Source organism: Abramis brama (assembly GCF_963993115.1).
Source record: "Abramis brama genome assembly, chromosome: 1".
Lineage (NCBI taxonomy): Eukaryota > Metazoa > Chordata > Actinopteri > Cypriniformes > Leuciscidae > Abramis > Abramis brama.
The window spans coordinates 11,313,881-11,328,197 of NC_139963.1; the positions used below are offsets into that span (position 1 = coordinate 11,313,881).

The 14,317-nt window shown below is 40.1% G+C and overlaps 1 protein-coding gene across 1 annotated transcript in view; it reads left to right on the top strand.

Moving 5' to 3' along the window:
* The window catches only part of LOC311086380 (NACHT, LRR and PYD domains-containing protein 12-like), a 78,278-nt gene that overhangs the window by 7,765 nt on the left and 56,196 nt on the right, over positions 1–14,317 (top strand). The window contains exon 3 of the mRNA XM_084119246.1: positions 7,102–7,224. Within this exon, the coding sequence (XP_083975372.1) occupies positions 7,102–7,224 (123 nt within the window). The remainder of the gene's footprint in view (positions 1–7,101; positions 7,225–14,317) is intronic.

The following is a 14,317-nucleotide window of genomic DNA, read 5'->3' on the forward strand; positions in this document are numbered from 1 at the left end:
TTTATGGCGAGAAAAGAGAAACACGGAAGTGGAATAACTTCTGCATACATTAACTGATCTTGATGAAACTTCAGCAGTGTGTTCGTGGTAAGAGGCCGATCAGATGGATGTAGCTATTGTGAGTCAAAGTTATAGCGCCACCAACTGGCAGCAGGAAGTGTGTCACTTTCAACATGCTTTTGACAAAAGTGGGGGGGTTAGTTTTAACTACAGTAAAGAAAAAACAGTTTGTATATTGTTCTCATCAAGCCGGACAACTTTCTAATTTACATTCAATAGCTCTGGCCATCAGGAAGTCAGATATTTTGGTCTGAATGTGAATTTTTTTGCAAAATCAGCCTCTGAATTTTTAGCCACTCCTCTTAAACTATTTATTTTATTCGTACCAAACTTTTTCAACATGATGAAACTACATTAAATATGCTAAATTGTGAATGGATAATAAATATCTCAAATGGTTTTGCTATGGCGAGGGATTAAAGTAATGTCCAAAAAGGAAACACTAAAAATCTTCTAAAAATGTAATTATATACCATTTATTTCTATATAAAAGAATACAAATATCACAACTAAACCCATTTTATTCTGTTTTTGCAATTCAAGAAGAATGAAAAAGTTAAAACAGGCTATTTAGTGCTATTTGGTTCAACAAAAAAGCAAACATAGGGCTATACTGCCCTCTTGTGTCCAAAAGGACATCAAAATAGTATATAAAACTTTTTACCAGGTAGGCCAATATTGTATTTAAATATACATTTATTAGGTATGTGTCTGAGGATATTTTCCCACCGGTTAATCGACGTGTGACACGAGTGGGTGCTTTTAAATCGCTAATATAATAGTGAAAGAAAAATAATGATAATGTTGCACACACAAATCACACACATGTGGGAAAGAATGATGCTTTTAAACAACACTAAACCGCCATTAGGTGTCGCCAGGCATCCATCTTAATAAGCGAGTCATTGATTCATTCGTTCAAACGATTCGTTCGAATGAGTCGATCATGATTAAGACAGATGTTTATGGATTGATCATTCAATCTTTGAGTCAACCGATTCGTTAAAAATGCTGAATCGTTCAGTTATGAGAAAACACGTGATGGTTCTGCCGTGATCTTTGTTTAACTATTTTCGCTGCTGAAACAGAACAAAAACAGTCAACATTGAATCTAAAATGTAAGTGACTTAATTGTAACTGTTTATTAACCTGTTGTATGAAATCTAGGGGTGGGAGAAAAAATGTATTCTTAGATGCATCGCGATGCGGACGTGGACGATTCTGAATCGATTCACAAATGTCAAAAAATCGATTCTCTAAAAAAATATTTTTCTAATAACGTAATATTGACGGAAGGCAAAAGGCGGAACTCTAAGCGGACGTGCGTGCAGTCTGTGGCGCGCACATAACAGAGAAGTTTCTTCTGCTCACCAAGGCTGCATTTATTTGATTAAAAATACAAACAAAAACAGTAATATTGTAAAATATTATTCCAATTTAAAACGGCTGCTTTCTATTTTAATATATTTTAAACTGTTATTTATTCCTGTGATCAAAGCTGAGTTTTCAGCATCATTACTCCAGTCGTCACTGTCACATGATCCTTCAGAAATTATTCTAATATGATGATTGATACTCAAGAAACATTCATTATTATTTTAAATGTCGAAAACAGTTGTGTACAGTCTTTGATGAATAGAAAGTTCAAAAGAACAGCATTTATCTGAAATCTAAAGCTTTTGTAACGTTAAACACTACCGCTCAAAAGTTTTGGGTTAGTAATAATTACAATTTTATTTTTGGGGGAAATAAATAAAATAAATCAGTACTTTTATTTATGAAGGATGAGTTAAACTGATCAACAGTTACAGTAAAGACATTTATAATGTTAAAAATATATATATTTGAAATATATGCTGTTCTTTTGAACTTAACATTCATCAAAGCATTTTGAAAAAAAAAATCTGTACACAACTGTTTTCAACATTGAAAATAATAATGAATATTTATTGAGCATCAATCATCATATTAGTATGATTTCTGAAGGATCATGTGACACTGAAGACTGGAGTAATGATGCTGAAAACTCAACTTTGATCACAGAAATTAATTACTATGTAAAATATTTAAAAATTGAAAACAGCTGTTTTAAATTGGAATAATATTTCACAATATTACTGTTTTTGTTTGTATTTTTAATCAATAAATGCAGCCTTGGTGAGCAGAAGAGACTTCTCCTAAAAACATTAAAAATCTTACTGACCCCAAACTTTTGAACAATAATATATATATATATATATATATATATATATATATATATATATATATATATATATATATATACATATATATGTATGTGTGTGTATGTATGTATATATATATATATATATATATATATATATATATATATATATATATATATATATATATATATATATATATATATATATAAATATAGCTGCGAGCAGCGATGGAGGGCCCAAGCCGGCGGTACCGCCACCCCGGTGCCTTTAGGTAACTAAAGGCACCGGGGTTGCGGTGCCACCGGCTTGGGCCCGTAATCGCTGCTCGCAGCTATATTTAGGGCCCAAGCCCTGAAAGGGCGAAGGCCCTATTGTTTTCGGTAGGATTATTATTATTATTATTATTATTATTTTGTCAACCTTTCGGACACTTTTGGGGCCCTTAACATGCTCGAAAACTCTTGAAATTTTGCACACAGGTCAGAACCCGCGGCCATCAGGGCCGGACTGAAGCTGGTACCCGGGCGTGGCAGGGGGGCTCGACAGCGCCCCCTGGAACGGGATCCGAACACTTGTCCATAAATCAGACACGCTTGCATGTAATAATATGAAACTCGGTACACATATAGAACTCATCGGGCCGAACAACTTTCGTGCTCTAAGTTTTACGCCAGCCCAACAGGAAGTCGGCTATTTAGGGTTGTTTGGAAACGCATGCTGTGGAATTTAATGTACTCCTCCTAGGGAATTCATCGATTCGCCTCCAAACTCGGTGTGCATGAAGTCAAGACATTGAGGATGCTAAATTGCGGACGGATTTTTGATATCTCGAACGGTTTGGCCGTGGCGAGGAAACGAATTTATGGCGAAAAAATGAAACAGGAAGTGTGTTATAACTTCTGCATACATTAACTGATCTTGATGAAACTTCAGCAGTGTGTTCGTTGTAAGAGGCCGATCGCACAGATGTGACTATTGTGAGTCAAAGTTATAGCGCCACCAACAGGCAGCAGGAAGTACATCACTATTAAAATGCTTTGAAATCACTGTCTTATTTTTACCAGATTTGCTTCAAACTTTATGTGTACAATGTAGACACACGGCAGATGTAAACCTGTGAAAGGATTATTGATATCTTAGATACTGTTGCCGTGGCAACGCATCAAACTTTAATATTCTTTTTTTATGCTTTTGAGACTCTTAACATACTTGAAATTGCATGAAACTCGACAGACACATCACATTTATTATCCAGTAGACATGTGCAAAGTTTCAGAAACGGGCGTGGTGAGGGGCTCAGTAGCGCCACCTTTAGTCATAAGTGGGGGTGTTAGTTTTATCAACAGCAACAAAACTTGGTATGTGTATTGTTCTCATCAAGACGGACAACTTTCTAATTTACATGAACCATCTCCGACCAACAGGAAGAGAGATATTTTGGTTTGAATGTGGATTTTCTGAAGAATTTTCTCTCACTCTCTGTGTCTGTGTGTGTGTGAGGGGAGGGGGGGATTTGACTATTGCTTTTATATTGTTAATCAAGGTTTCAGGGGCTTTTGGGGTCCTTAACGTGCTCAAAAACTCTTGAAACTTTGCACACAGGTCAGAACCCACGGCCATCAGGGCCGGGCTGAAGCTGGTACCCGGGCGTGGCTGGGGGGCTCAACAGCGCCCCCTTGAACGGGGTTCTAAAACTTGATCCATATATCAAACACGCTCGCATGAATTAATATGAAACTCGGTACACATATAGATCTCATCGGGCCGAACAACTTTACCCCGGTCAAGTTTTACGCCAGCCCAACAGGAAGTCGGCTATTATGGGTTGTTTGGAAAACGCTTGCTGTGGAATGTGAAATACTCCTCCTAGAAAATTCACCGTGTCCCCTTCAAACTCGGTGTGCATGTAGTCAAGACTTTGAGGATGCTAAATTGCGGACGGATTTTTGATATCTCGAACGGTTTGGCTGTGGCGAGGAATCGAATTTATGGCGAGAAAAGAGAAACACGGAAGTGGAATAACTTCTGCATACATTAACTGATCTTGATGAAACTTCAGCAGTGTGTTCGTGGTAAGAGGCCGATCAGATGGATGTAGCTATTGTGAGTCAAAGTTATAGCGCCACCAACTGGCAGCAGGAAGTGTGTCACTTTCAACATGCTTTTGACAAAAGTGGGGGGGTTAGTTTTAACTACAGTAAAGAAAAAACAGTTTGTATATTGTTCTCATCAAGCCGGACAACTTTCTAATTTACATTCAATAGCTCTGGCCATCAGGAAGTCAGATATTTTGGTCTGAATGTGAATTTTTTTGCAAAATCAGCCTCTGAATTTTTAGCCACTCCTCTTAAACTATTTATTTTATTCGTACCAAACTTTTTCAACATGATGAAACTACATTAAATATGCTAAATTGTGAATGGATAATAAATATCTCAAATGGTTTTGCTATGGCGAGGGATTAAAGTAATGTCCAAAAAGGAAACACTAAAAATCTTCTAAAAATGTAATTATATACCATTTATTTCTATATAAAAGAATACAAATATCACAACTAAACCCATTTTATTCTGTTTTTGCAATTCAAGAAGAATGAAAAAGTTAAAACAGGCTATTTAGTGCTATTTGGTTCAACAAAAAAGCAAACATAGGGCTATACTGGCCTCTTGTGTCCAAAAGGACATCAAAATAGTATATAAAACTTTTTACCAGGTAGGCCAATATTGTATTTAAATATACATGTATTAGGTATGTGTCTGAGGATATTTTCCCACCGGTTAATCGACGTGTGACACGAGTGGGTGCTTTTAAATCGCTAATATAATAGTGAAAGAAAAATAATGATAATGTTGCACACACAAATCACACACATGTGGGAAAGAATGATGCTTTTAAACAACACTAAACCGCCATTAGGTGTCGCCAGGCATCCATCTTAATAAGCGAGTCATTGATTCATTCGTTCAAACGATTCGTTCGAATGAGTCGATCATGATTAAGACAGATGTTTATGGATTGATCATTCAATCTTTGAGTCAACCGATTCGTTAAAAATGCTGAATCGTTCAGTTATGAGAAAACACGTGATGGTTCTGCCGTGATCTTTGTTTAACTATTTTCGCTGCTGAAACAGAACAAAAACAGTCAACATTGAATCTAAAATGTAAGTGACTTAATTGTAACTGTTTATTAACCTGTTGTATGAAATCTAGGGGTGGGAGAAAAAATGTATTCTTAGATGCATCGCGATGCGGACGTGGACGATTCTGAATCGATTCACAAATGTCAAAAAATCGATTCTCTAAAAAAATATTTTTCTGATAACGTAATATTGACGGAAGGCAAAAGGCGGAACTCTAAGCGGACGTGCGTGCAGTCTGTGGCGCGCACATAACAGAGAAGTTTCTTCTGCTCACCAAGGCTGCATTTATTTGATTAAAAATACAAACAAAAACAGTAATATTGTAAAATATTATTCCAATTTAAAACGGCTGCTTTCTATTTTAATATATTTTAAACTGTTATTTATTCCTGTGATCAAAGCTGAGTTTTCAGCATCATTACTCCAGTCGTCACTGTCACATGATCCTTCAGAAATTATTCTAATATGATGATTGATACTCAAGAAACATTCATTATTATTTTAAATGTCGAAAACAGTTGTGTACAGTCTTTGATGAATAGAAAGTTCAAAAGAACAGCATTTATCTGAAATCTAAAGCTTTTGTAACGTTAAACACTACCGCTCAAAAGTTTTGGGTTAGTAATAATTACAATTTTATTTTTGGGGGAAATAAATAAAATAAATCAGTACTTTTATTTATGAAGGATGAGTTAAACTGATCAACAGTTACAGTAAAGACATTTATAATGTTAAAAATATATATATTTGAAATATATGCTGTTCTTTTGAACTTAACATTCATCAAAGCATTTTGAAAAAAAAAATCTGTACACAACTGTTTTCAACATTGAAAATAATAATGAATATTTATTGAGCATCAATCATCATATTAGTATGATTTCTGAAGGATCATGTGACACTGAAGACTGGAGTAATGATGCTGAAAACTCAACTTTGATCACAGAAATTAATTACTATGTAAAATATTTAAAAATTGAAAACAGCTGTTTTAAATTGGAATAATATTTCACAATATTATTGTTTTTGTTTGTATTTTTAATCAATAAATGCAGCCTTGGTGAGCAGAAGAGACTTCTCCTAAAAACATTAAAAATCTTACTGACCCCAAACTTTTGAACAATAATATATATATATATATATATATATATATATATATATATATGTATGTGTGTGTATGTATGTATGTATATATATATATATATATATATATATATATATATATATATATATATATATATATATATATATATATATATATATATATATAAATATAGCTGCGAGCAGCGATTACGGGCCCAAGCCGGCGGTACCGCCACCCCGGTGCCTTTAGGTAACTAAAGGCACCGGGGTTGCGGTGCCACCGGCTTGGGCCCGTAATCGCTGCTCGCAGCTATATTTGTGCTTGAATTTAACATTGCTTGAATGTTTAAACTGCATAGACTTAAAAATATATGCAAATATAGATTTTTTGTAACAATGCAGTACTGACACAATCGGGCCAGTGAGATTTCCATCTACTGTCCCGAGTTCTCTGGAAGAGACAAGGGCTTACAAATGCAAATCAATTGAAGAATTAGTGGTAAAATTTGTCCTCAACATTACAACTACAACCTTTTGTTTATATTTCTTAAATTGCATTAATAGCAAATAGGTAAATGTGGTCTATTTTTCTGGCTTCAGAAATGATCTGAAATACATCTCTGTTTTCCTCAGTATCATCAGCAGGAAGAGAAAGAAAGCAGCATCTCCAGTATCCAGATGTGTGTCTATGAAGAGTGACAGATCCATGATTCACCCCACTGATCTCTGTAATGAAGCCGTGTCCTTTGACCCTGTGTGAGTATATTCATCTACACTTAAAGATTAATTCATTATCCTTAATTTAATTTAGGAATGTTTTTAAACGTGATTTAATTAACTTTATTCAAATGAAGTCATCATTTATGATATAGTCAGATTGGCTATATCATAAATGATGACTTCATTTGAATAAAGTTAATTAAATCACGTTTAAAAACGTTCCTAAATACATGATGCAAGTATTTATACATGCTGTAAATCAAAGAAATATGCCTTATAATTAGCCTATAGGTTCACAAAGAGCTCAAATAAATACACATAAGCATTATATATGAATACATGTATTATATTAATTTAAAAGGAAAGTTTAATATTACTTGTCAATTAATATAATAATTATATGAATATATTATATGAATTAAAAGTAATTATGTTTCATATAATATAAATATTGTGTAAGAAATAATTGGCAAAGGATTATCGATTGTCTCTAAAGTTTTTCCACTATAAACTGCTTTAATCTGGAGCGAGAGATACAGGGGGAGTGGCTTTATCGCATCAGATACATGTCTCTTTACTCACAGCTGATTGGTCCAGTTTGGGTTTGCGATCTCTAACCCAGAATAAAACCTGTTTCAGAGCAGGCGAGCCGTGTAGCTTAACGCCGGTTTCACACATACTCCGATTGCAGTGTTTTTTATTTTTTCCCATACCCATGCTAACAAGTTATAGCGTTCACACTGCACACGGATGCGGTCCGGCAATGCGTTCCAGGAGAGTTTCGTATACAGCAGTGCAGCAATCTTTTCCGCACAGAGTCCATTTTAGCTGTCCTGCACACGCTAAATTTAAAAGGCAGCGCATGGTTCGTGGTCAAAATGAACACAGATTGACATGAAAATGTAATCTCACCATAATTGCATCTAATTAAATTATACGGTTACACTTTACAATAAGGTTCATTAGTTAACTACATTAGTTAACATTAATTAATAAGGAACTACACTTATACAGCATTTGTTCATCTTTGTTGATGTTAATTTCAACATTTACTAATACTTTATTAAAATCTTGTTAACATTAGTTAATGCACAGTGAACTAACATGAACAAACAATGAACAGCTTTATTTTCATTAACTAACATTAACAAAGATTAACAAAAACAGTAGTAAATGTATTGCTCATTGTTAGTTCATGTTAGTTAATACATTTACTAATGTTTAATAAAGGAACCTTATTGTAAAGTGTTACCTATTATACTACTATTTTTCGAAGTCATCTTGTACTTTAAGCCCGGGGTAAAGCAAAGAAAAGCAAAACACTTACTATGAGTAAAAAAATATATATATTGTGAAATACACTGCACAGCTTGTTGTATTATGTGTGGAGAAGGGCCTTGCATCTCCTGGTCTGAGAAATACACTGAACAAGAAAGCTGCACAATGGATGACACTCGTTGTTGAAGTGGAGAAACAAAGTTCTGTATGACCTGTGGGACTTTTTATATAAAGATTTAAATGCTAAAGAAAAAAGCATGACACTTACTATGAGGCTCTTGGATGCCTCCAAAGCGTTTGACCGCATTAACCATGGCAAACTGTTTGAAAAACTGCAACAGCGAGGGGTTCCTCCCTACCTAATCCGGATCCTAGGTTTTTGGTACACACATCAAACAATGCAGGTTAGATGGGGTAGTGTGATATCAAGATCCTTTTCTGTGACTAATGGGGTGAGGCAGGGTGGGATCCTGTCACCCATGCTTTTTAACCTTTATATGGATGATCTCTCCCGAACATTGAAAAACTGTAAGACCGGCTGCATGATAGGGGAAAGACTATTAAATCATCTACTTTATGCTGATGACCTGGTCATTATGTCACCCTGCTCTGCAGGCCTCCAGCAATTGCTTGATGTGTGTACTGAATATGGTGAACGATATGACATCAAATTTAACCCAAAAAAGACTGTTGTGATGATTGTGAGGACTAGAGAGCAGCATAAGTCTGTATTTCCCATGTTTCATTTGTCAGGAGGGGATTTGGCAGTTGTGGAAAAAGTGAAGTACCTCGGTCACATTATAAGGAGTGACCTCTCTGATAATGATGACATCCAGAGGCAGTACTGTAAATTGTATGCACAAGCTAATATGCTGGCACGGAAATTTGGAATGTGTACAGAAAATGTAAAAATAGTCTTGTTTAAAGCCTACTGCACACCACTCTACACTGCTCACCTGTGGTGTTGCTACACAAAAGCTGTATTTCACAAGTTACAAGTAGCATACAATGATGCTCTTAGGATTCTTTTGAAAGTCCCTCGCTGGACCAGTGCCAGCCAGTTGTTTGTGCAGAATGATGTGACCACACTAAATGCTGTAATAAGAAATGTTGTGTATAAATTTATGATGAGACTTATGGACTCGCAAAATGAAATTATAATTGTTTTGATATGGCCTGACCAGAGCAGTACCTAGGTACAGTTCGCTGCTTTGGAGGCACTGGAGAAATTGTTTATATGGATTATAGTAATCCTTTGTTTTTATTTGTCTGTCTGTCTCTTTTACATGTTTTTTATGGACCTTTTTGAGTCTGAAATAAAGAATAACTAACATGAGAGCCGACTGTTTTTGTCAATTGTAAGATTTAATTTAATGTTTGTGATTTTAACTATGTTTAAATGTTCTTGCCACTTGCTTGAGCAAATTAATATATAAATCTATAAGTAATGCACTGAATAATAATTTAGTGTGTTTAAACGTGAATAAGTCTATGAAAGACTTTATAACTGTACTGTGTCATGAGAATTGCAATTCTGACAAATTATTTGAAATTAAATTTAATTAAAAAAGTGAATAGATGTTGTGTTTGTAGTCTACAGTGGATCAGTTGCGAACTGCAAACGCAGCATATGTGAAAGCCCATGAGCGTGTCCTTCTCCTGCACCGCATACGTGCAAACGGAGTGTGTGAAACAGGTGTAATTTACCATGGCGATGAACCGCTAAAAACCAACCCATCTTTTGAGCCCGAAAAAAATGACTTTGCTAAAAACTAATCTTGAACTTTGTGCAACAAGCCCAGCCCTTCACTATAAACAAGGTTTGATTATAGCCTTCTTTAACTCAGATAATTAGAAGAATATGGTATACAGGCTAGGGCTGTCAATCTTCATCTATAATACTATTCGAATTCCATTCCTTATTTAACTTAATATTCAAATAATATTCAAATAATATTCGAATATTAAATGCTCAAATTCATCTTATTATTAATATTTACGACATTACACAGGCTTATGGATCGCCAATGCCACTATAGCATGTGGTTGTTGTTACACATTCTGTCCACTAGAGGGACATCTAACATTACAATAAACATTTAGAAACAGGTGACCACTTTCTTGTTAACAACAAAACGTACTCGGTTACCTAATGTAACCTCGGTTCTCTCTAGAAGAGGGAACGAGTATTGCGTAAGTTGCTTACGCATCGTCTTTCTTCGAGATCTGAAGCCAAAAAATTATCCTTAATTTTGTATTCATTGTCAACGCAGTGCGGCAGCCGGCAGACCTAGGCAGGCTGTATAAGCGTGCTCATTGGCTGCTCGGCGGCAACTGCTTAAGCCTATCAGTGAGCACTCTGAAACGTGGCCACCAATGAGGGCGCTTCGCGCCCTCCACACCCTTCTAACCGTCAGAATGGGTGTGGCCAGCGTGTATATAACCAGTGCTCAGAGGCTAAAAAATCTGGTTTTCGCAGTCAGAAGTGCAAAAGCTCGTGGCGCGACACGGCAGGTTACGCAATACTCGTTCCCTCTTCTAGAGAGAACCAAGGTTACATTAGGTAACCGAGTACGTTCTCTTACGAGAGGTTCTCTCGTATTGCGTAAGTTGCTTACGCATCGGGAACCCTTTGTCAACGCCGTGTGCGCCGAGCATCCAGCCCATGAATCCCAGGGAGACCGGGGAAAAACATTCTGCTGGAATAGGTGGCCGGTCGGAGAGACGGGCCAACACAGTACAAAGCACTTCACACAATATAAGAAATAGAGCGGCGCGGCCGGTCTATAAGCGTATAACAGTGCAAATTAGTAGGGCCGGCAGAGCGAGCCCACACAGTACGTATGCTAGAATAGGTGGCCGGTCGGAGAGACGGGCCAACACAGTACAAGCACATAACTCAGTACATATAAATAGAGCGGCGCGGCCGGTCTATAAGCGTATAACAGTGCAAAATGGTAGGGCCGGCAGAGCGAGCCCATACAGTACACAAGCACTTATTAGGGTAAGAAAAGAGCGACATAGTCGGTCTTTCATGAAGAGAATAGACCCCCGCGCCACAGAGTGGAATACGGGCGGCCGGCAGCGCGGGCCAACACCGGAAAGCAGCGCGTAAAGGGGAATGAGAAACAGAGCGGTCCAGCCGGTCTGAGTATAAAACACTTCACCCCAAGTACCACACCAGACATATCGTCAGCATGAAAACATAGTCTGCACATGAGAGGCTGGGCAGAGCATATATGTCAGTTACACTGACAGTAATTTTGCCTGTAAGGCGGGAACTTCCAGGTTATAAAACCTCACGAATGTCGATGGGGAGGCCCAGCCCGCCGCCATACAAATATCGTGGATAGAAATTCCGCTGGACCAGGCCCACGAAGAGGCCATGCCTCTAGTAGAGTGGGCTCTGATACCCAGAGGGCACTGCAGGTGTTTGGAGGCATAAGCTGCTGCAATCGCGTCCACTATCCACCTGGACAGGCTCTGTTTCGAGGCGGCGAGACCCTTGGTGCGTCCGCCGAAGGAAACAAAGAGCTGCTCTGAATGCCTGAAAGCAGCGGAGCGCGTGATGTAAACTCTCAGTGCCCGGACAGGGCATAGGAGGTTATCACTGTCCCCATTATCGGATGCTGGCAGAGCCGAAAGGGAAATGACTTGTGCCCTAAAAGGGGTTCCAATCGCTTTGGGGATGTAACCGTGTCTCGGTTTGAGAATGACTTTCGAGTCGTTCGGTCCGAACTCAAGACATGCAGGGCTAACAGATAGCGCATGCAAATCCCCCACACGTTTAACTGAAGACAGGGCTATCAGAAAAACGGTTTTAAGCGACAAGTACTTTAAATCCACGGATTCGAGCGGTTCAAAGGGAAAAGCCTTCAGGGCCTCCAGGACCAAGGACAGATCCCAAATAGGAACCGAGGGGGGCCGCGGGGGATTCATCCGTCTAGCTCCTCTGAGGAAGCGGATAATGAGCTCGTTCCTTCCTATTGCCCGGCCGCGCGTCGTCTCAGCGAACGCTGCAATAGCCGCCACATATACTTTGAGCGTGGAAGGGGACCTGCCCTTTTCCAACAGCTCTTGTAGGAAGGAGAGCACCCGCGGGACCACGCATGCGCGTGGATCCAAGCTCTTAGTAGCGCACCATTTAGAAAACACTGACCATTTAGATGCGTAGAGCCGTCTCGTAGAGGGAGCTCTAGATTGTGTGATCGTGTTCACGACCCCTTCTGGCAGGTCAACGGGTATCCGTTGATCACCAATGCATGCAGAGACCAGCGCTCTGGATGGGGATGCCAGATCGATCCACCGGCTTGGGAGAGGAGATCCTTTCTCACCGGGATCGGCCATGGGGATGAGCGCGACAGCCTCACTAGCTCTGGGTACCAAGTCTGTTTCTTCCAGCGCGGGGCTATAAGAAGCACTGAGTGGTGCGTTTCCCTGATCCTCGAAATGACCTGTGGCAACAGGGAGATCGGAGAAAAAGCATACAGCGGGAGGCTGGGCCATGTCTGGGACAGCGCGTCCTCGCTTTTCGAGAAGAATCTCGGGCAGTGAGCATTGTCTTCCGACGCAAAGAGGTCGATTTCCGCTCTGCCGAATAGGCGCCAGAGAAACTGGACTGTCTGGGGGTGCAGGGACCATTCTCCCGGGGGAATGTTGTCCCTGGACAGTCTGTCTGGACCGATATTCAAGTGGCCCGGCACGTGCGCGGCTCTCAGCGAGCGCAACGAGCGGTAAGCCCACACAAGAAGGCGTTCTGTCAGCTTGCACAGATTCCTGGATCTGACACCGCCCTGTCGGTTCACATAGAATACCACGGACATGTTGTCCGAGCGGACTAGCACATGGTGATCCTGTATGAATGGGAGGAAGCGCTTGAGCACGTTCTCGACCGCTATCATCTCCAAACAGTTTATGTGGAGGCATTTTTCCTGGTCTGACCACAGGCCAAAAACCGGTTTGCCCTCGAACAGGGCGCCCCAACCTGAGGTGGAAGCGTCCGTCGAGATAACTTTGCGGTGTGAGATGGCTCCCATTGTCACTCCCCGCTGGTACCAGTCGGCCGCTAACCAGGGCTTCAGTGCTGAAACGCAGCTCTGAGTCACTGATTCGGATGCCGCCGGAAGCCCAGGCTCTGTGAGGCACTCGGGCATTCAGCCAGCGTTGTAGCGGGCGCATCCGCAAGAGACCCAGCTGAAGCACTGCTGCAGCTGAGGCCATACAACCCAGCAACCTCTGAAATGTTTTGAGAGGTGCGGTGCTGCCCGGCCGGAAGGACGCGGCCAGGCGTCGAATGCAGCGCGCGCGCTGTGTCGACAGGCGGGCCGTCATTGCCACAGAGTCCAGATCCAAACCCAGAAAAGAGGTTGATTGACTGGGCACTAGCGAGCTCTTGGTCCAATTGACCGTAAGCCCCAGGCTGTCCAAGTGGCTTAGAAGCACTGTTCTGTGGGCGATGAGTTCGGCCTCTGACTGTGCTAGAATCAGCCAATCGTCCAAGTAGTTCAGAATTCGCATTCCCCGTCCCCTCAGGGGAGCGAGAGCCGTGTCCATGCACTTCGTAAACGTACGGGGTGCCAGAGACATGCCGAACGGCAGGACGGTGTACTGATATGCCTGACCGTCGAAGGCGAATCTCAAGAATGGCCTGTGACGGGGTATTATCTGGATCTGAAAGTACGCGTCTTTTAGATCGAGAGATATAAACCAGTCCCTTGGGCGAATCTGCGCGAGAATTTGTCTGGTTGTGAGCATTTTGAACGGTCTTTTCATAAGAGCCTTGTTCAAATGACCTCCGGGCTCTGATCGCCGCTGATCGCGGGCTCAAGAGCTCGAAACGGAGGGGCGGGCG